Source organism: Procambarus clarkii, chromosome 20 (assembly GCF_040958095.1).
Source record: "Procambarus clarkii isolate CNS0578487 chromosome 20, FALCON_Pclarkii_2.0, whole genome shotgun sequence".
Lineage (NCBI taxonomy): Eukaryota > Metazoa > Arthropoda > Malacostraca > Decapoda > Cambaridae > Procambarus > Procambarus clarkii.
This window is the reverse complement of record NC_091169.1, coordinates 10,405,333-10,426,599: the sequence shown is the minus strand read 5'-3', so window position 1 is coordinate 10,426,599 and position 21,267 is coordinate 10,405,333. Positions and strand designations below refer to the sequence as shown.

Here is a 21,267-nt window from a genome sequence, read left to right as displayed (position 1 = left end):
ATTTTTGGAAACGGTAATCAACTACTCAGACAAAGGCCTTCCCGTTGATCTAGTATACATGGATTTTGCTAAAGTCTTTGATAAGGTACTACATGAAAGACTGGCAAGGAAATTACAGGGACATGGAATAAATGGAAGAATACTAGACTAGTTATAACGAAGAAAACAAAGAGTGGTGCTAAACAGGAATGAATCTGACTGGAGAAATGTGGTAAGTGGGGTACCACAGGGGTCCAATTTGGGGCCAACCCTTTTAGTCATATACATCAATGACATAGATGAGAATGTTTCAACCTACAACATAAAATTTGCAGATGACACAAAGATTTACGATAAAGTTGGAAATGATAATGATATTGAAGCCTTAGAAAGAGATCTACATGAAATCCACAAATGGTCAGAAGACTGACAAATGCTTTTTAATATCGACAAATGCAAGATCTTGTATGTGGGGCATAGCAACCCGCGCCACAACTACCAAATTAATAACATTACATTGCAGCAGCTTGATGAAGAAAAGTACCTTGGAGTCAAAATCCATCACTCACTCAGTTGCCCAGCAGATAGGAGCAGCAGTCAAAGATACTAACCAAACACTTGGAATAATCAAGCGTACATTTGACTTCAAGGAAAAGAAGGTATTGAATCAATTGCATAAATCACTGTGCGCCCCCATCTACCTGTGGGGAAATTGATTATTAATTCAAGAAATTGTTTTAAATTGTGTTTATAACTTATGAGCGGACTGTATTTTATAATTTATTATCACCAGTAAACTTCCCTTCACGCAATTTGGGGGTTTCATATTTTTATCTATCACACCAATTAGGAAAGTTTGATATATTATATCTACTGAAGTCAAATAGTTAGTAGTACTACTACAATGGATTAATTATGAATTGATTGGCTTCGGCTTTGGTGTAGTGTTGGTTGGTCATCCAACATCAGATTTCCCAGACCCGTGTGCGACGTACTGGACAGGTATTAATGGCCTTCGTGTGGTCTTGGGAGGTACCAGCTCAACTGATTCCTGGTGTGCTCAAAATATACTTGAGGAAACGTTATAAAGTAGCATCTAGCAAGAACAGATATACCTCAATTGTAGCTCAATAATGTAAATTAATTAGAGACTTGCCCATGTGAGTGGTGTTATCATGCCTTGTAACAATTAATCCTAGACACAAAAAATATTTACCCAATAAATCTATGCTAATAGAAAAATCGAACTCTGATCTTCCCTTACTCTGCAAGCTGTGGCAACAAATAGTGACTATGTTCAGTCACGTTGCATTCTGGGACTTGCTGGTAGAGTTTTTGTGTTGTGGGAGTCCCGTTCTGGTCGGACTCAAGGTTACTCAACAATTACAACAACAATAACAACAACACATCCTTTGCCCTTGATTAACATCACGGCTGCCTCCTCCCCTCCTCCTCCCCTCTCCCTCCGCTCCTCACTCTCAAGTGCTAAATTTATCGACATGAGTCAGGAGGGTTTTATGTAATCTCATAATGCTATTGAATGTATAATTAAATGAGATTAGACTAGATGATGTTTAGTGTAACATTAGTTAGATGAATTTTGTGATGAAAGCTGATCGTAACAAATTCAATTCTCGATAAATTTTTTGTGACTAATGTATTTATTAGTTACTTGACGTAATATAAATTATGAGCATTTCATAGCTGTTACATTAGACTTGTTATATTTGATGTGGGAATTTCCCACATCGGGATTACTGAATGGAGACCACATGTTTAGAAGGACATAGCAACTCTGGAGGAAGTGCAACACCGTGCAACAAAAACCATTCCAGAGATTTGTCAAAACAAGTATGAGGAACGGTTGAGGGCCACAGGGCTAACAACACTGCAAACCAGGCATGACAGGCACGATCTCATTGAAACTTTTAAAATAATGAACAATTTGGAGGATGCTGATCTGGACAATTTCTTCAGAAGGTCAGACGTAACTCGAACGAGGAAAAACGGTGTCAAACTCAACAAGCTACAATGTAGGACTGAGAACAGGAGATGCTTTTTCACCCACAGGGTGAACCCATGGAAATGCCTACCCGCCAAAGACCTAAATGCCAAAACTCTGTTAAATTTTGAAGACCAACTGGAAAAGATTATCAAGGCAAATGGGGGGACCTTCGACAAGCCGCCGGTTTCCTGTCTTCGTCGAGGATACTAGTGTTAGTGGCTCTCAGGTAAAGTCAGGTAAGTATCTCCTGTTGTGTAGGAGTGAGTATTGTCATGTGTCTTCTTGTGTGTCGGTGGGTGGCTATGGTGTCAAGTGTCTCCTGGTGTGTGGGAGTCATTATGGTCAAGTGTCTTCTGTTATGCGGGCGAGAATATGGTGTCATGTGTCTCCTGGTATAGTGGACACTATTGGTATCAGTTCTCCTGGTGTGTTGGAGTGAGTATGGTGTCAAGTGTCTCCTGGTGTGTGGGAGTGGGTATGGTGTCAAGTGTCTCCTGGTGTGTGGGAGTGGGTATGGTGTCAAGTGTCTCCTGGTGTGTGGGAGTGGGTATGGTGTGAAGTGCCGATGGTAGAGACATAGCATACCGCAGGGGATGAGCCAGCGTGTGACTGGTCACGGGGGGCGTGTATCGCGGCACTAGACAGGAGTCCGCTATGTAATCATCTGGAACAAGAGACGGTGTTGCCCGGTGACGGAAAAATTCAGACATCGTGTGATGCCACATGGGGGACACTGTCTCCCCTCGGTGATGACACAAACGACTGGGAAGTCGAGGCTTGCGATGTAAATCACCAACATCGACTCCCCATATGGCGTATGCTTCAGCCTGAGCTCTGGCCTCTATGTCCACGGAGGTGTAGATGCTGCCTCGAATATAAGGGAGTAGGTATAGGGGGTTAATGCACCCAGCATGCAGGGCTATCCTGGCAGCAAGTAGCCCCAGATCAAGCAGGTATAATGTTGGAGATGTTTCAACATTTGCATAGCTGGATGTATCTCGGTCATCAGAGTGGCTGACAGCAGAGTGGTTCTCACTGAAGTCGTCCAGCACAGCATAACCCATGTCTTCCATTACACTGATCTCCGCTCTCAAGGTGACAATGTTGTATTCTGCATCACGATGCTGTAGGAGGAAAACATAATGAACACACTGCCCAAAAAAATAAAACTATATATAAAAATATATATATATATTAGTTTTTAGATGAGTTGATAGGACAAAAATCAATTGGTCAAGACAATTTTACATAATCTGTTAATTTTTTGGGGTGAAGTGATAAAACATGAGTCAATGGGTACATTGCGTGTTTTATCTTCTTGCTTCTGTGTTGGTTCGTGGTCTTGAGGTGGCGGGGTCTTCGGGGTCAGCAGTCACTCCAAGACCACGAACCAACCCAGAAGCAAGAAGATAAAACACGCAATGTACCCATTGAATCGTGTTGCTTTGCAAGGCCCGATTTGCCTAATAAGCCAAGTTTTCAAGTTTTCCTGAATTTATATATTTTTCGATGATTTTTTCATATGAAATGATAAAGGCATCTATTTCATTATGTACGAGTTAAGTTCATTGAATTTGAGTTAAAACTAACGTATATATATGACCAAACCAAACTAACCCTACCAAACCTAACCTAACCTAAACTAATGTAACTAAGTCAATAATTTATGTTCTTAACATAATATAATACTTATATTTCATATAAACGAATTAGAAACATTATTTTGAAAATAAAAAAATCACTCGGCCTATTAGGCAAATCGATCCTTGCCAACTATTCCGAGAAGTGCGTTCTGGCTACTAGGTACGACATATGTATGGAGAGAGAGAGAGAGAGAGAGAGAGAGAGAGAGAGAGAGAGAGAGAGAGAGAGAGAGAGAGAGAGAGAGAGAGAGAGAGAGAGAGAGAGAGAGAGAGAGAGAGAGAGAGAGAGAGAGAGAGAGAGAGAGAGAGAGAGAGAGAGAGAGAGAGAGAGAGAGAGAGAGAGAGAGAGAGAGAGAGAGAGAGAGAGAGAGAGAGAGAGAGAGAGAGAGAGAGAGTGAGAGAGAGAGAGAGAGAGAGAGAGAGAGAGAGAGAGAGAGAGAGAGAGAGAGAGAGAGAGAGAGAGAGAGAGAGAGAGAGAGAGAGAGAGAGAGAGAGAGAGTGAGTGAGTGAGTGAGTGAGTGAGTGAGTGAGTGAGTGAGTGAGAGAGAGAGAGAGAGAGAGAGAGAGTGAGTGAGTGAGTGAGTGAGTGAGTGAGAGTGTGTGTGTGAGTGAGTGAGAGTGTGTGTGTGTGTGTGTGTGTGTGTGTGTGTGTGTGTGTGTGTGTGTGTGTGTGTGTGTGTGTGTGTGTGTGTGTGTGTGTGTGTGTGTGTGTGTGAGTGAGTTAATGCTCACTTGTGTGTTGGAGAGCCACTGTCAGCATTGTCACAAGTGTGCTGGAGAGCTACTGTCAGCATTGTCGCTTGTGTGTTGAAAAGGTACAGTCAGCATTGTCACTGGTGTGTTGGAGAGGTATTGTTAGCATTGTCACTGGTGTGTTTGACAGCTACTGTGTGGTGTGTTAAAGCTTTGCCACTGGTGTGTTAGAGACCCAATGTCACCATTGTCACTGGTTTGTCGGAGAGATGATGTCAGCATTGTCACTGGTGTGTTGGAAAGAAAATGTTAGCATTGTCAATGATGTTTTGGAGAGCCAATGTCAGCATTGTCACTAATATTTTGGAGAACCAATGTCAGCATTAACACTGATGTGTTGCAGAGCCAATGTCAGCATTGTCACTGATGTTTTGGAGAGCCACTGTCAGCATTGTCGCTTGTGTGCTATAGAAAAACTGTCAGCATTGTCACTTGTGTGTTTGAGAGGTACTGTAAGCATTGTCACTGATGTTTTGGAGAACCAGGGTCAGCATTGACACTGATGTGTTGCAGAGCAAACATCAGCATTATCACTGAAGTTTTGGAGAACCAATGTCAGCATTGACACTGATGTGTTGCAGAGCCAATGTCAGCATTGTCACTGATGTTTTGGGGAGTCACTGTCAGCATTGTCACTGGTGTGAAAGAAAGCCAATGTCATCATTGTCACCGGTGTGTTAGAGAGCTAACTGTCAGCATTGTCACTGGTGTGTTAGAGAGCTACTCACAGCATTGTCACTGGTGTCTTAGAGAGCTACTGTCAGCATAGTGACTGGTGTGTTGGAGAGCTACTGTCAGCATTGTCACAGGTGTGTTTGAGAGCTACTGTCAACATTGTCACTGGTGTGTTGGAGAGCCAATGTCAGCATTGTCACAGGTGTGTTGGAGAGCTACTGTCAGCATTGTCACAGGTGTGTTTGAGAACTACTGTCAACATTGTCACTGGTGTGTTAGAGAGCAAATGTCAGCATTGTCACTGGTGTGTGGGAGAGCTGATATCAGCATTGTCACTGGTGTGTTGGCGATCCCATGTCAGCATTGTCACAGATGTTTTGGAGAACCAATGTCAGCGTTGTCACTCATGTGTTGCAGAGTCAATGTCAGCATTGTCACTGATGTTTTGGAGAGCCACTGTCAGCATTGTCGCTTGTGTGTTATAGAGTTACTGTCAGCATTGTCACTGGTGTCTTTGAGAGCTACTGTCATCATTGCCACAGGTTTGTTGGATAGCTACTGTCAGCATTGTAACTGGTGTGTTAGAGATCAACCGTGAGCATTGTCACTGGTGTGTTGGAGAGCTATTGTCAGCATTGTTACTGGTGCGTTAGAGAGCTACTGTCAGCATTGTCACTGGTGTTTTGGAGTGCTACTGTCAGCATTGTCGCTGGTGTGTTGGAGAGGAACAGTCAGCATTGTCACTGGTGTGTTAGAGAGCTTTTGTCAGCATAGTCACTGTTGTTTTGGAGAACTATTGTCAGCATTTTCACTGGTGTGTTGGAGAGCTACTGTCAGCATTGTCACTGGTGTGCTGGAGAGCCACTTTCAGCATTCTCACTTGTGTGTTGAAGAAGTACTGTCATCATTGTCACTGGTGTGTTGGGGAGGTACTGTTAGCATTGTCACTGGTGTGTTTGAACGCTACTGTCAGCACTGTCACTGGAGTGTTTGACAGCTACTGTCAGTATTGTCACTGGTGTGTTAGAGAGCAACTGTCAACATTGTCGCGTGTGATTGGAGAGGTACTGTCAGCATTGTCACTGATGTGTTTGAGAGCTACTGTCATCATTGTGACTGGCTTGCTGGAGAGCCACTGTCAACATTGTCGCTTGAGTGTTGAAGAGGTACTGTAAGCATTGTCACTGGTGTGTTGGAGAGGTACGGTTAGCATTGTCACTGGTGTGTTGGAGAGGTACTGTCAGCATTGTCACTGATGTGTTTGAGAGCTACTGTCATCATTGTGACTGGCTTGCTGGAGAGCCACTGTCAACATTGTCGCTTGAGTGTTGAAGAGGTACTGTAAGCATTGTCACTGGTGTGTTGGAGAGGTACTGTCAGTATTGTCACTGGTGTGTTAGAGAGCTACTATCAGCACTGTGACTTGTGTGTTGGAGAGCCACTGTCAGCATTGTCGCTTGTGTGTTGAAGAGGTACTGCCAGCATTGTCACTGCCAGCAGAGGTACTGCCAGCATTGTCACTGCCAGCAGAGGTACTGCCAGCATTGCCACTGCCAGCAGAGGTACTGCCAGCATTGTCACTGCCAGCAGAGGTACTGCCAGCATTGCCACTGCCAGCAGAGGTACTGCCAGCATTGTCACTGCCAGCAGAGGTACTGCCAGCATTGTCACTGCCAGCAGAGGTACTGCCAGCATTGTCACTGCCAGCAGAGGTACTGCCAGCATTGCCACTGCCAGCAGAGGTACTGCCAGCATTGTCACTGCCAGCAGAGGTACTGCCAGCATTGTCATTGTCACTGGTGGATGTTGTTTTGGGTGTGAGAGGGGAAGGGCCACACGGTGCGAGCTCCGCGGAAAACAATATATATCTAGGGACATTTCAGTGATACAGGAACTAAACACAGTCAGATAACTTTTAAAGTGTGTCTCAACATATTAACCAATATATCATAGTGATTACCATCCGACCGTTTGTGTTCAAGGAAAAATAAGTGAAATTCGTGTGTAGTCAAGGCCTGCCCTCTGGTGCCAGGAGGCCTTAGGCGATAGTTGCCAAGTCGTCAATAAATCACATCTCTCGCTATTGAAACATCAAGTAATCAGTGCCCATAGGGCTAAGCTCTCTATGCAAAACCTGTGTCTATTATAACAAAAATTAAGATAACATAAGGGAGCTGCTGCTGACATATTAAGATAATTAAGGGAGCCGGTCGGCCGAGCGGACAGCACACTGGACTTGTGATCCTGTGGTCCTGGGTTCGATCCCAGGCGCCGGCGAGAAACACTGGGCAGAGTTTCTTTCACCCTATGCCCCTGTTACCTAGCAGTAAAATAGGTACCTGGGTGTTAGTCAGCTGTAACGGGCTGCTTCCTGGGGGGTGGAGGCCTGGTCGAGGACCGGGCAGCGGGGACACTAAAAATCCCCGAAATCATCTCAAGATAACCTCAAGATAACATATTCTAATATCAAGTGAACAATTTATACACAAAATAAGTCCGTCGTGTGTATGTAAACAAGGGCCACTTGGAGGTAGGCCCACCCCAGTACCCTCTTGTGTGTGTATTTTTTCAAATAGTGTAACGTACTCAGGTAACTAGTGCCCAGACACAGAAACAAGACGCATCCGCTATAAGATAACTAGTGGGAAAATGCAAGTAATGTAATCTAACAAGTGAACAAAACAAATTAAGAGTGCGACACGTGGTAGCAACACTGGCCGTCCATACAGCCTCTTCCAGGCCTATCTCAAGTTGGTAAACACCCACGGTCAACACCCACGGCCAGCTCCCACGGCCAGCACCCGCGGTCAACCCCCCCACCGGTCAACACCCCACCTTGTAAGACCATCACCACTGAACAGAAGTGTTCAAAAAATGGCTTTGATAAAAACGTGCATAGAATGCAACATGAAGGTAGATTACCATCAGAGCTTTCAATGCCAACTCTGTTCAGCAGCCATACACAAAAAATGTGCCAACATGACTAACAATTCAAGGAGAAATGGTCCCAGTGACCACTCTGTGTACTGGCTCTGCAAAAAGGATGATGTAACTTTTTTGAAATTGATGGAAATCCTGGATAAAACTCCCGCCGAAAACAGAGAATTACTAATTAATGCCTGCATAGCAATTTCTAATGTCTTCAAACAAACTGTATATGACACCAAGGTACAACCAGCTGTGGCAGCGGCGCCTGAGCAGGGCGCGGAGTCGGGGATGCCTGAGCAGGGCGCGGAGTCGGGGATGCCTGAGCAGGGCGCGGAGTCGGGGATGCCTGAGCAGGGCGCGGAGTCGGGGATGCCTGAGCAGGGCGCGGAGTCGGGGATGCCTGAGCAGGGCGCGGAGTCGGGGATGCCTGAGCAGGGCACGGAGTCGGGGACCCCTGAGCAGTGCGCGGTGTCACAGGCCAACCCGTTCTCGCAAATTTAATAAGTCAATATTGACTTATTAGTTGCGTGCATAGGTGACATACTAAACATAATAGTTTCCCTTGAAAAGCTTCATAGAAAACACCGACCTTACCTAACCTACTTAGTATGTTAAAATAAGCATCTTATAGCTTCGTTATTACAATTGTTACTTAACCTATTATAGGTATAGGTTAGGTAATAATTGTAATTACGAAGCAATAAGATGCTTATCTTAACATACTAAATAGGTTAGGTAAGGTCGGTGTGTTCTATGAAGCTTTTCAAGGGAAACTATTATGTTAAGTATGTCACCTATGCACATATTTAATTAGTCAATATTGACTTATTAAATTTGCGAGAACGGGTTGCACAGGCACAGGAGCAGAGCACGGTGTCACAGGCACCGGAGCAGAGCGCGGTGTCACAGGCCCCGGAGCAGAGCGCGGTGTCACAGGCCCCGGAGCAGGGCACAGTGTCACAGGCCCCGGAGCAGAGCGCGGTGTCACAGGCCCCGGAGCAGAGCGCGGTGTCACAGGCCCCGGAGCAGAGCGCGGTGTCACAGGCCCCGGAGCAGAGCGCGGTGTCACAGGCCCCGGAGCAGAGGGCGGTGTCACAGGCCCCGGAGCAGAGCGCGGTGTCACAGACCTCGGAGCAGAGCGCGGTGTCACAGGCCCCGGAGCAGGGCACAGTGTCACAGGCACCGGAGCAGGGCACAGTGTCGGGGGCGCCGCAGCAGAGTGCGGTCCCTGGCAGAGGGACACAAACAAAACAAGGCCCCAAAATCTGTTGGTATTACAGATGGGCTACCTGTAAGCATGGGGAATCGGGAAGAATAAATGGAACATGTACACACGATCACCCTAGAAAGTGCAGAAACCTCCTCAATACAGGTAAATGTACCAAAAGCTGTGAATTCTTTCACCCAGAAATTTGCAAGAACTCTTTGGACAGGAAAGAGTGTTTCAATGCTGAATGCCCAGCTTTTCATATAAGAGGTACCAGGCGAATAAAACCGACAGGCCCCCACTATGAAAACAGCCACTACTCCATCAACCGGGATAATTTTTTAGCAAGAGGAGGAGGAGAAGAATGGCTAAAAATGACCAGACTCTACCACCAACTCGGTCAAATGCTAGAGAGGACGCAAACACAGTGGCCTCCTTACCAGAGCCTCAGATATTAACACCAATTAAAGCATCCAGCACTTCCACTAACACGATAACATCATTTATATTTGCCAACATCCAGGGTATAAAAGCACGCAAATCCAACAAAGTTCACTTTATAGATGGTCTCCTTCATGAGGCAAATGCAGTGCTTGCAGCCCTAACGGAAACTCACACAAAGGGCTACCTTGATGGTGAAATATGGATCTCAGAATACAATCTCTTCAGATGTGATAGGAAACACCGGCTTCAGGGTGGGGTCAGCCTCTACATCAAAGACACACTCATCTGTACTGAGCTGCTAAACACCTCAAATGATATGGTGGAAGTGCTGATAGTCAAAATAGAGATCCTAAATGTAGTTGTTGTCCTTGTATATAAGTCACCGGAGGCAAACCCTCAGCAGTTTAAAGACCAACTAATGAAAATAGAGCACTGCTTGGAAAACCTCACAAATCCAGCTCCGAACATCATCCTGCTTGGGGACTTCAACCTACGGCACCTGAAATGGAAGCACCTGGCTAATACAGTAATATCAGAAAGAATACCAGGAAGTAGCCTAAATGAATTGGCACATGCAAATGACCTGCTACGGATGTGCGATAGGTTTGCCTTAAACCAGCAAATAGTAGAACCAACTAGGAAGGAGAACACGCTGGACCTCATTTTCACTAATAATGATGAGTTGATCGGGAACATAATGATTACAAATACCTGTTACTCAGATCACAACTTAATTGAAGTTCTGACAACCATGGGGAATGGACCTTCAAAACCAGTCCAGATTCCCGGTGGAGATTTCAGCAAATTCAACTTCAATAATAAACGGATAAACTGGGAGCAAATAAACCAGGACTTCACAGAAATAAACTGGGAAGAACAGCTAGGAAATGCAAACCTGAACCAGTGCCTGGAAAAAATAAGCTCAGTAGCACTAGAAATATGTTCAAACCGCATACCCCTAAGAAAAAAGAGAAAGAGATGCAGATTGGCACGGGAACGTCGTTCCCTATATAGGCGAAGAAAACGAATCGCGGAACAACTTGAGAGTCGCACCCTATCTCAAGAACGGCGAAGAAGGTTAGGTAGAGAAATAGAAACAATTGAACTCAAGCTACAAGAATCATACAAAACCCAGGAGAGGCAAAGGGAGCAAAAGGCCATCAGTGAAATAGAGAGAAATCCGAAATATTTTTTCTCCTATGCAAAATCAAGATAAAAAAACACATCTAGTATCGGGCCCCTGCGAAAGGGAGATGGAACTTTCACCGATGACAACAAAGAAATGAGCGAGTTACTGAGGAAGCAGTACGACTCTGTTTTCAGCGAGCCATTAAATGCACTAAAGTTTGATAACGCAAATGAATTTTTCATGGATATGATACCAACATCAAATCATATATCAGACGTCGCCCTATCCCCACTAGATTTTGAAGAAGCCATAAACAGTATGCCTATGCACTCTGCACCAGGCCCGGATTCTTGGAACTCTATATTCATCAAGAACTGTAAAAAAACACTATCGCAGGCCCTTCACATTCTGTGGAGACAAAGCCTAGATACTGGCGTTATCCCTGACATACTAAAAACAGCAGAGATAGCACCACTCCATAAAGGAGGAAATAAGGCAGAGGCAAAAAATTACAGACCGATAGCACTAACATTGCACATCATAAAAATTTTTGAGAGAGTGCTAAGAAGTAAGATCACAAAATACATGGAATCACAGCATCTCCATAACCCCGGACAACATGGTTTCAGAACAGGGCGCTCTTGCCTGTCGCAGTTGCTGGACCACTATGATATGGCATTAGATGCTATGGAAGACAAACAAAACGCTGATGTAATTTACACAGATTTCGCAAAAGCTTTTGATAAATGTGACCATGGTGTTATTGCACATAAAATGCGTTCCAAAGGAATTACCGGGAAAATAGGCAGATGGATCTACAATTTCCTGACTAACAGAACCCAATGTGTAATAGTCAACAAAATAAAATCCAGCCCATCAACCGTGAAGAGCTCAGTCCCCCAGGGTACTGTGCTTGCTCCAGTACTTTTTCTCATCCTCATATCGGACATAGACCAGAACACAACCTATAGCACTGTATCATCCTTTGCAGATGACACTAAGATTTTCATGAGAGTTGGCAACATAGAGGACACGGCAAACCTCCAATCAGATGTAGATCAGGTCTTTCTATGGACTACAGAAAATAATATGGTATTTAACGAGGATAAGTTCCAGCTCATGCGCTACGGAAAAATTGAAAATATAAAAACAGAAACCACGTACAAAACTCAGGCAAATCATAACATAGAACGAAAAGGCAATGTAAAGGATCTGGGTGTACTCATGTCGGAAGACCTTACCTTTAAAGAACACAATAAAGTAGCCGTCACAACTGCAAGAAAAATGACAGGTTGGATAACAAGAACTTTTCACACTAGAGATGCTATACCGATGATGATACTTTTCAAAACGCTTGTGCTCTCTAGAGTGGAGTACTGCTGCACAATGACAGCCCCTTTCAAAGCTGGAGAAATTGCTGACCTAGAGAGCGTGCAGAGATCTTTTACTGCTAGAATCCACTCAGTAAAACATCTAAATTACTGGGACCGACTCAAGAGCCTAAATCTGTACTCCCTTGAGCGCAGGCGGGAGAGATACATAATAATTTACACGTGGAAAATAATTGAGGGGCTGGTCCCAAACCTGCACACAGAAATAACACCACATGAGACCAGAAGACATGGCAGGATGTGCAGAATACCCCCGTTGAAAAGCAGAGGTGCAACAGGTACTCTGAGAGAGAACTCTATCAACATCAGAGGCCCGAGACTGTTCAACACGCTTCCACTACACATAAGGGGCATAACTGGCAAACCCCTCACAGTGTTCAAGAGAGAACTGGATAAGCATCTCCAAAGGATACCTGATCAACCAGGCTGTGACTCATACGTCAGGCTGCGAGCAGCCGCGTCTAACAGCCTGGTTGATCAGTCCAGCAACCAGGAGGCCTGGTCGACGACCGGGCCGCGGGGACACTAAGCCCCCGGAAGCACCTCAAGGTAGCCTCAAGGTAGGTATGTTGGAGAGATACTTTTAGCATTGTCACTGGTGTGTTTGACAGCTACTGTCAGCACTCTCACTGGTGTGTTAGAGAGCTACTGTCAGCATAGTCATTGGTGTGTTGGAGTGCTTCTGTCAGCATTGTCTCTGGTGTGTTAGAAAGGTACTGTCAGCATTGTCACTGGTGTGTTGGAGAGCAAATGTTAGCATTGTCACTGACGTTTTGGAGAATTAATGTCAGCATTCTCACTGATGTGTTGCAGAGCCAATGTCAGCATTTTCACTTAAGGTTTAGAGCCACTGACAGCATTGTTGCTGGTGTGTGGGAGAGGTACTGTCAGCATTGTCACTGGTGTATTTAGAGCTACTAGCATCATTGTCACAGGTTTGTTGGAGAGCTACTGTCAGCATTGTGACTGGTATGCTGGAGTGCCACTGTCAGCATTGTAGCTGGTGTGTTTGAGTGGTACTGTCAGCATAATCAATTGTGTTTTGGAGAGCTACTGTCAGCATTTTCGCTTGTGTGTTAGAGAGCTACTGTCAGCATAGTCACTGGTGTGTTAGAAAGCTACTGTCAAAATAGTCACTGGTGTTTTGGCGCTACTGTCAGAATTGTCACTGGTGTGTTAAAGAGCCAACTGTCAGCATTGTCACTGGTGTGTTATAGAGTCAATGTCAATATTGTCATTGATGTTTGAGAGCTAATGTCAGCATTGTCACTTGTGTTTTGCCAAACCAATGGCAGCATTGTAACTGGTGTGTTAGAGAGCCACTGTCAGCATTGTCACTTGTGTGTTAGAGAGCTACGGTCGGCATTGTCGCTTGTGTGTTGAAGAGGTACTGTCAGCATGGTCACTGTTGTGTTGGAGAGGTACTGTTAGCATTGTCACTGGTGTGTTTGACAGCTACTGTCAGCACTGTCACTGGTGTGTTAGAGAGCTACTGTCAGCACTGTCACTGGTGTGTTAGAGAGCTACTGTCGGTATGTTCACTGGAGTGCAGAGAGCAACTGTCAGCATTGTGACTGGTGTGTTGAGGAGCTAGTGTCAGAATTGTCGCTGGTGTGTTGCAGAGGTACAGTTAACATTGTCACTGGTGTGTTTAAGAGCTACTGTCAGCATTGTCACAGGTTTGTTGGAGAGCTTCTCTCAGCATCGTAACTGGTGTGTTAGAGTGCTACTGTCAGCATTGTGACTGGTGTGTTGGAGAGGTTATCTTGAGATGATTTCGGGGCTTAAGTGTCCCCACGGCCCGGTCCTCGACCAGGCCTCCACCCCCAGGAAGCAGCCCGTGACAGCTGACTAACACCCAGGTACCTATTTTACTGCTAGGTAACAGGGGCATAGGGTGAAAGAAACTCTGTCCATTGTTTCTCGCCGGCGCCTTGGATCGAACCCAGGACCACAGGATCACAAGTCCCGCGTGCTGTCCGCTCGGCCGACCGGTTCCCTGTCAGCATTGTCACAAGTGTGTTTGAGACCTACTGTCAGCATTGTCACTAGTGTGTTTGAGAGCCAATGTCAGCATTGTCACTGTTGTGTTGGATAGCTATGGTCAGCATTGCCACTTGTTTGTTATAGAGCCAGTATCAGCATTGGCACTGGTGTGTTAAAAAGGCAATGTCTGCATTTTCACAGATGTTTTGGAGAGCTACTGTCAGCATTATCACGGGTGTGATAGAATGCCAATGTTAGCATTGTCACTGGTGTGTTAGAGAGCCAATATCAGCATTGTCATTGATGATGGAGAGCTAATGTCAGCATTGTCACGGGTGTTCTGGCGAAATAATTTCAGCATTGACACTGGTGTGGTAGAGAGCTACTGTCAGCATTGTCACTGGTGTTGGAGAGCTACTGTCAGCATTGTCACTGGTGTGATAGAAAGCCAATGTCAGCATTGTGGGGCCTCGTAGCCTGGTGGATAGCGCGCAGGACTCGTAATTCTGTGGCGCGGGTTCGATTCCCGCACAAGGCAGAAACAAATGGGCAAAGTTTCTTTCGCCCTGAATGCCCCTGTTACCTAGCAGTAAATAGGTACCTGGGAGTTAGTCAGCTGTCACGGGCTGTTTTCTGGGGGTGGAGGCGTGGTCGAAGACCGGGCCGCGGAGACACTAAAAGCCCCGAAATCATCTCAAGATAACCCCAAGATTGTCACTGGTGTTTTAGAGAGCCAATGTCAGAATTGTCACTGGTGTGTCGGAGAGATGATGTCAGCATTATCACTGGTGTGTTGGAAAGCCAATGCCAGCATTCTCACTGGTGTGTTAGAGAGCCAACTGTCAGCATTGTTACTGGTGTGTTGGAGAGCTACAGTCAGCATTGTCACTGGTGTGATAGAAAGCCAATGTCAGCATTGTCACTGGAGTGTTAGAGAGATACTCTCAGCATTGTCATTTGTGTGTTAGAGAGCTACTGTCAGCATAGTGACTCGTGTGTTGGAGAGCTACTGTCAGCATTGTCACAGGTGTGTTTGACAGCTACTGTCAACATTGTCACTGGTGTGTTGGAGAGCCAATGTCAGCATTGTCACTGGTGTCTTGGAGCGCTATTGTCAGCATTGTCACTGGTGTGATAGAAAACCAATGTCAGCATTGTCACTGGTGTGTTAGAGAGCTACTCTCAGCATAGTCACTGGTGTTTTGGAGTGCTACTGTCAACATTGTCGCTGCCGTGTTGGAGAGCAAATGTTAGCATTGTCACTGGTGTGTCGGAGAGCTGATATCAGCATTGTCACTGGTATTTTGGCGAACCAATGTCAGCATTGTCACTGGTGTGTTGAAGAGCTGCTGTCAGCATTTTCACTGGTGTGTTAGAGAGCTACAGTCAGCATTGTAACTGGTGTGTTAGAGAGCTACTGTCAGCATTGTCACTTATGTATTGAATAGCTACTATCAGCATTGTCACTGATGTGTTAGAGAGCTACTGTCAGCATTGTCACTGGTTTGTTAGAGAGCTACTGTCAGCATTGTCTCTATTGTGTTAGGGAGCTTCTGTCAGCATTGTCACTTGTGTGTTGGAGAACTAATGTCAGCATTGTCACTGATGTGTTGCAGAGCCAATGTCAGCATTGTCACTGATGTGTTGGAGAGCTACTGTCAGCATTGTCACTAATGTGTTGGAGAGCTACTGTCAGCATTGTCACTGATGTGTTGCAGAGCCAATGTCAGCCTTGTCACTGATGTGTTGGAGAGCTACTGTCAGCATTGTCACTGGTGTGATAGAAAGCTAATGTCAGCGTTATCACTGGTGTGTTAGAGAGCCAACTGTCAGCATTGTCACTGGTGTGTTAGAGAGCCAACTGTCAGCATTGTCACTGGTGTGTTAGAGAGCTACTATTAGCATTGTAACTGGTGTGTTAGAGAGCTACTGTCAGCATTGTGGTTGGAAGATTGCAGAGCTACTGTCAGCATTATCGCTTGAGTGTTGGTGAGGTACTGTCAGCATTGTCACTAGTGTGTTTCACAGCTACTGTCAACACTGTCACTAGTGTGTTAGAGAGCTAATGTCAGTATTGTCACTAGTGTGTTAGAGAGCTACTGTCAGCATTGTGACTGGTGTGTTGAAGAGCTACTCTCAGCATTAATGCTGGCGTGTTGGAGAGCTGCTGTCAGCATTGTCTCTTGCTTGTTGGAGAAGTGCTGTCAGCATTGGCACTGGTGTGTTTTAGAGCTACTGTCAGCATTGTCGTTGGTGTTTTGGAGAGCCAATGACAGCATTGTCACTGTTGTGTTGGATTGCTACTCTCAACATTGTCACTGGAGTGTTGGAGAGCCAATGTCAGCATTGTCGCTGGCGTGATAGGGAGCTACTTTCAGCATTGTCACTAGTGTGTTGGAGAGCCAATGTCTGCATTTCACAGATGTTTTTGAGAACTACTGTCAGCATTGTCACTGGTGATGGAAAGCAAATGTCAGCATTGTCACTGGTGTGTTAAAGAGTCAACTTTCAGTATTGTCACTGGTGTGTTAAAGAGTCAACTTTCAGTATTGTCACTGGTGTGACAATACTGGTTTGTTGAAGAGGTACTGTTAGCATTGTCACTAGTGTGTTAGAGAGCTACTGTCAGTATTGTCACTAGTGTGATAGAGATCTACTGTCAGCATTGTCACTGGTGTGATTGAGAGCTACTGTCAGCATTGTCACTGGTGTGATTGAGAGCTACTGTCACCATTGTCAAAGGTTTGATGGAGAGCCACTGTCAGCATTGTCCCTGTTGTGTTTGAGCGGTACTGTCAACACAGTCACTGGTGTGTTGGAGAGCTACTCTCAACACTGTCAGTTGTGTGTAAGAGAGCTACTGTCAGCATGGTTGCAGGTCTTCTATTGTCTGTTTTCCATAATTCCTCCTTGTTATACTATGTTGGGTTTATAACTATGTGAGACAGCCAGAGAGATGTAACGAGAAAGAGAAAGGACAAGATGGATAATGAGAGAGAGAGAGAGAGAGAGAGAGAGAGAGAGAGAGAGAGAGAGAGAGAGAGAGAGAGAGAGAGAGAGAGAGAGAGAGAGAGAGAGAGAGAGAGAGAGAGAGAGAGAGAGAGAGAGAGAGCATTGGGGTTATATGTAAAACTAAGAATACCTTCAATAGAAGCCATTCTTGTGAATATCAAGAATATGTAAGTATACTGATCGCTGGTTCGAGTCACCTCAGTGCTCTTGAAGATTTTTTTCGAAATTAATAATATTACTTTATGTATGCAGGAGTTCAGTACATACATATTTTACATGAACAATGGAGAATGCATAAGGAAAGAGATGTAAAGTACACAGTCACTAATATACAGAGTATTTCACTCTAAGATGCAAAAAAAAAAAAAAATTAAAATTCATTTTTAAATGATTAATATTTAAAATTAAATGAGATTCGATAAAATTTTAAATTTTCGTACCTAGTAGCCAGAACGCACTTCTCAGCCTACTATGCAAGGCCCGATTTGCCTAATAAGCCAAATTTTCATGAATTAATGTTTTTTCGACTACCTAACCTACCTAACCTAACCTAACCTAACTTTTTCGGCTACCTAACCTAACCTAACCTATAAAGATAGGTTAGGTTAGGTAGGGTTGGTTAGGTTCGGTCATATATCTACGTTAATTTTAACTCCAATAAAAAAAAATTGACCTCATACCTAATGAAATGGGTAGCTTTATCATTTCATAAGAAACAAATTAGAGAAAATATATTAATTCAGTAAAACTTGGCTTATTAGGCAAATCGGGCCTTGCATAGTAGGCTGAAAAGTGCGTTCTGGCTACTAGGTACGACATATATATATATATATATATATATATATATATATATATATATGTCGTACCTAGTAGCCAGAACTCACTTCTCAGCCTACTATTCAAGGCCCGATTTGCCTAATAAGCCAAGTTTTCATGAATTAATGTTTTTTCGACTACCTAACCTACCTAACCTAACCTAACCTACCATTTTCGGCTACCTAACCCAACCTAACCAATAAAGATAGGCTAGGTTAGGTTAGGTAGGGTTGGTTAGGTTCGGTCATATATCTACGTTAATTTTAATTACAATAAAACAAAATTGACCTCATACATAATGAAATGGGTAGCTTTATCATTTCATAAGAAAAAAAATTGTGAAAATATATTAATTCAGGAAAACTTGGCTTATTAGGCAAATCGGGCCTTGCATAGTAGGCTGAGAAGTGCGTTCTGGCTACTAGGTACGACATATATATATATATATATATATATATATATATATATATATATATATATATATATATATATATATATATATATGTCGTACCTAATAGCCAGAACTCACTTCTCAGCCTACTATGCAAGGCCCAATTTGCTTAATAAACCAAGTTTTCATGAATTAATTGTTTTTCGACTACCTAACCTACCTAACCTAACTTTTTCCGCTACCTAACCTAACCTAACATATAAAGATAGGTTTGGTTAGGTTAGGTAGGGTTGGTTAGGTTTGGTCATATATCTATGTTAATTTCAACTCCAATAAAAAAAAATTGACCTCATACATAATGAAATGGTTAGATTTATCATTTCATAAGAAAAAAATTAGAGAAAATATATTAATTCAGGAAAACTTGGCTTATTAGGCAAATCGGGCCTTGCATAGTAGGCTGATAAGTGTGTTCTGGCTATTAGGTACATATATATATATATAGGTATATATATATATATATATATATATGTCGTACCTAGTAGCCAGAACTAACTTCTCAGCCTTCTATGCGAGGCCCGATTTGCCTAATAAGCCAAGTTTTACTGAATTAATATATTTTCTCTAATTTTTTTCTTATGAAATGATAAAGCTACCCATTTCATTATGTATGAGGTCAATTTTTTTTTATTGGAGTTAAAATTAACGTAGATATATGACCGAACCTAACCAACCCTACCTAACCTAACCTAACCTATCTTTATAGGTTAGGTTAGGATAGGTAGCCGAAAACGTTAGGTTAGGTTAGGTTAGGTAGGTTAGGTTGTCGAAAAAACATTAATTCATGAAAACTAGGCTTATTAGGCAAATCGGGCCATGCATAGTAGGCTGAGAAGTGAGTTCTGGCTACTAGGTACGACATATATATATATATATATATATATATATATATATATATATATATATATATATATGTCGTACCTAGTAGCCAGAACTCACTTCTCAGCCTACTATTCAAGGCCCGATTTGCCTAATAAGCCAAGTTTTCCTGAATTAATATATTTACTATATTTTTTTTCTTATGAAATGATAAAGCAACCCTTTTCTCTATGTATGAGGTCAATTTTTTTTTATTAGAGTTAAAATTAACGTAGATATATGACCGAACTTAACCAACCCTACCTAACCTAACCTAACCTATATTTATAGGTAAGGTTAGGTTAGGTAGCCAAAAAAAGCTAGGTTAGGTTAGGTTAGGTAGGTTAGGTAGACGAAAAAACATTAATTCATGAAAACTTGGCTTATTAGGCAAATCGGGCCTTGAATAGTAGGCTGAGAAGTGCGTTCTGGCTATTAGGTACGACATATATATATATATATATATATATATATATATACGATATATATATATATATATATATATATATATATATATATGTCGTACCTAGTAGCCAGAACTCACTTCTCAGCCTACTATTCAAGGCCCGATTTGCCTAATAAGCCAAGTTTTCCTGAATTAATATATTTACTATAATTTTTTTCTTATGAAATGATAAAGCAACCCTTTTCTCTATGTATGAGGTCAATTTTTTTTTATTGGAGTTAAAATTAACGTAGATATATGACCAAACCTAACCAACCCTACCTAACCTAACCTAACCTATATTTATAGGTAAGGTTAGGTTAGGTAGCCAAAAAAAGCTAGGTTAGGTTAGGTTAGGTAGGTTAGGTAGACGAAAAAACAATAATTCATGAAAACTTGGCTTATTAGGCAAATCGGGCCTTGAATAGTAGGCTGAGAAGTGCGTTCTGGCTATTAGGTACGACATATATATATATATATATATATATATATATATATATGTCGTACCTAGTAGCCAGAACTCACTTCTCAGCCTACTATTCAAGGCCCGATTTGCCTAATAAGCCAAGTTTTCCTGAATTAATATATTTACTATAATTTTTTTCTTATGAAATGATAAAGCAACCCTTTTCTCTATGTATGAGGTCAATTTTTTTTATTGGAGTTAAAATTAACGTAGATATATGACCGAACCTAACCAACCCTACCTAACCTAACCTAACCTATATTTATAGGTAAGGTTAGGTTAGGTAGCCAAAAAAAGCTAGGTTAGGTTAGGTTAGGTAGGTTAGGTAGACGAAAAAACATTAATTCATGAAAACTTGGCTTATTAGGCAAATCGGGCCTTGAATAGTAGGCTGAGAAGTGCGTTCTAGCTATTAGGTACGACATATATATATATATATATATATATATATATATATATATATATATATATATATATATATATATATATATATATATATATATATATATGTCGTACCTAGTAGCCAGAACGCACTTCTCAGCCTACTATGCAAGGCCCGATTTGCCTAATAAGCCAAGTTTTCCTGAATTAATATATTTTCTCAAATTTTTTTCTCATGAAATGATAAAGCTACCCATTTCATTATGTATGAGATCAATTTTTTTTTTTTTGGAGTTAAAATTAACGTAGATATATGACCGAACCTAACTAACCCTACCAAACCTAACCTAACCTATCTTTATATGTTAGGTTAGGTTAGGTAGCCGAAAAAGTTAGGTTAGGTTAGGTTAGGTAGGTTAGGTAGTCGAAAAACAATTAACTCATGAAAACTTGGCTTATTGGGCAAATTGGGCCTTGCATAGTAGGCTGACAAGTGCGTTATGGCTACTAGGTACGACATATATATATATATATATATATATATATATATATATATATATATATATATATATTAGTATATTTTGGTAGCAGTCTTTCCTGTAGACATATTTTATTAAATATGACCGAAAAAGTAAGATTAATAATTCTAACACGAATTTTCTCAATCTTTCGTACATTATGCTTCACTATTGGAGGTA

The 21,267-nt window shown here is 42.6% G+C and overlaps 1 protein-coding gene across 1 annotated transcript in view; it reads right to left on the bottom strand.

Annotated features, from left to right (window-relative positions):
• Nucleotides 1–6,499: 6,499 nt before the first annotated feature.
• LOC138366689 (ATP-dependent RNA helicase glh-2-like) overlaps nucleotides 6,500–21,267 on the bottom strand; it is a 31,784-nt gene continuing 17,016 nt past the window's right edge. The window contains exon 2 of the mRNA XM_069327957.1: nucleotides 6,500–6,923. Within this exon, the coding sequence (XP_069184058.1) occupies nucleotides 6,500–6,923 (424 nt within the window). The remainder of the gene's footprint in view (nucleotides 6,924–21,267) is intronic.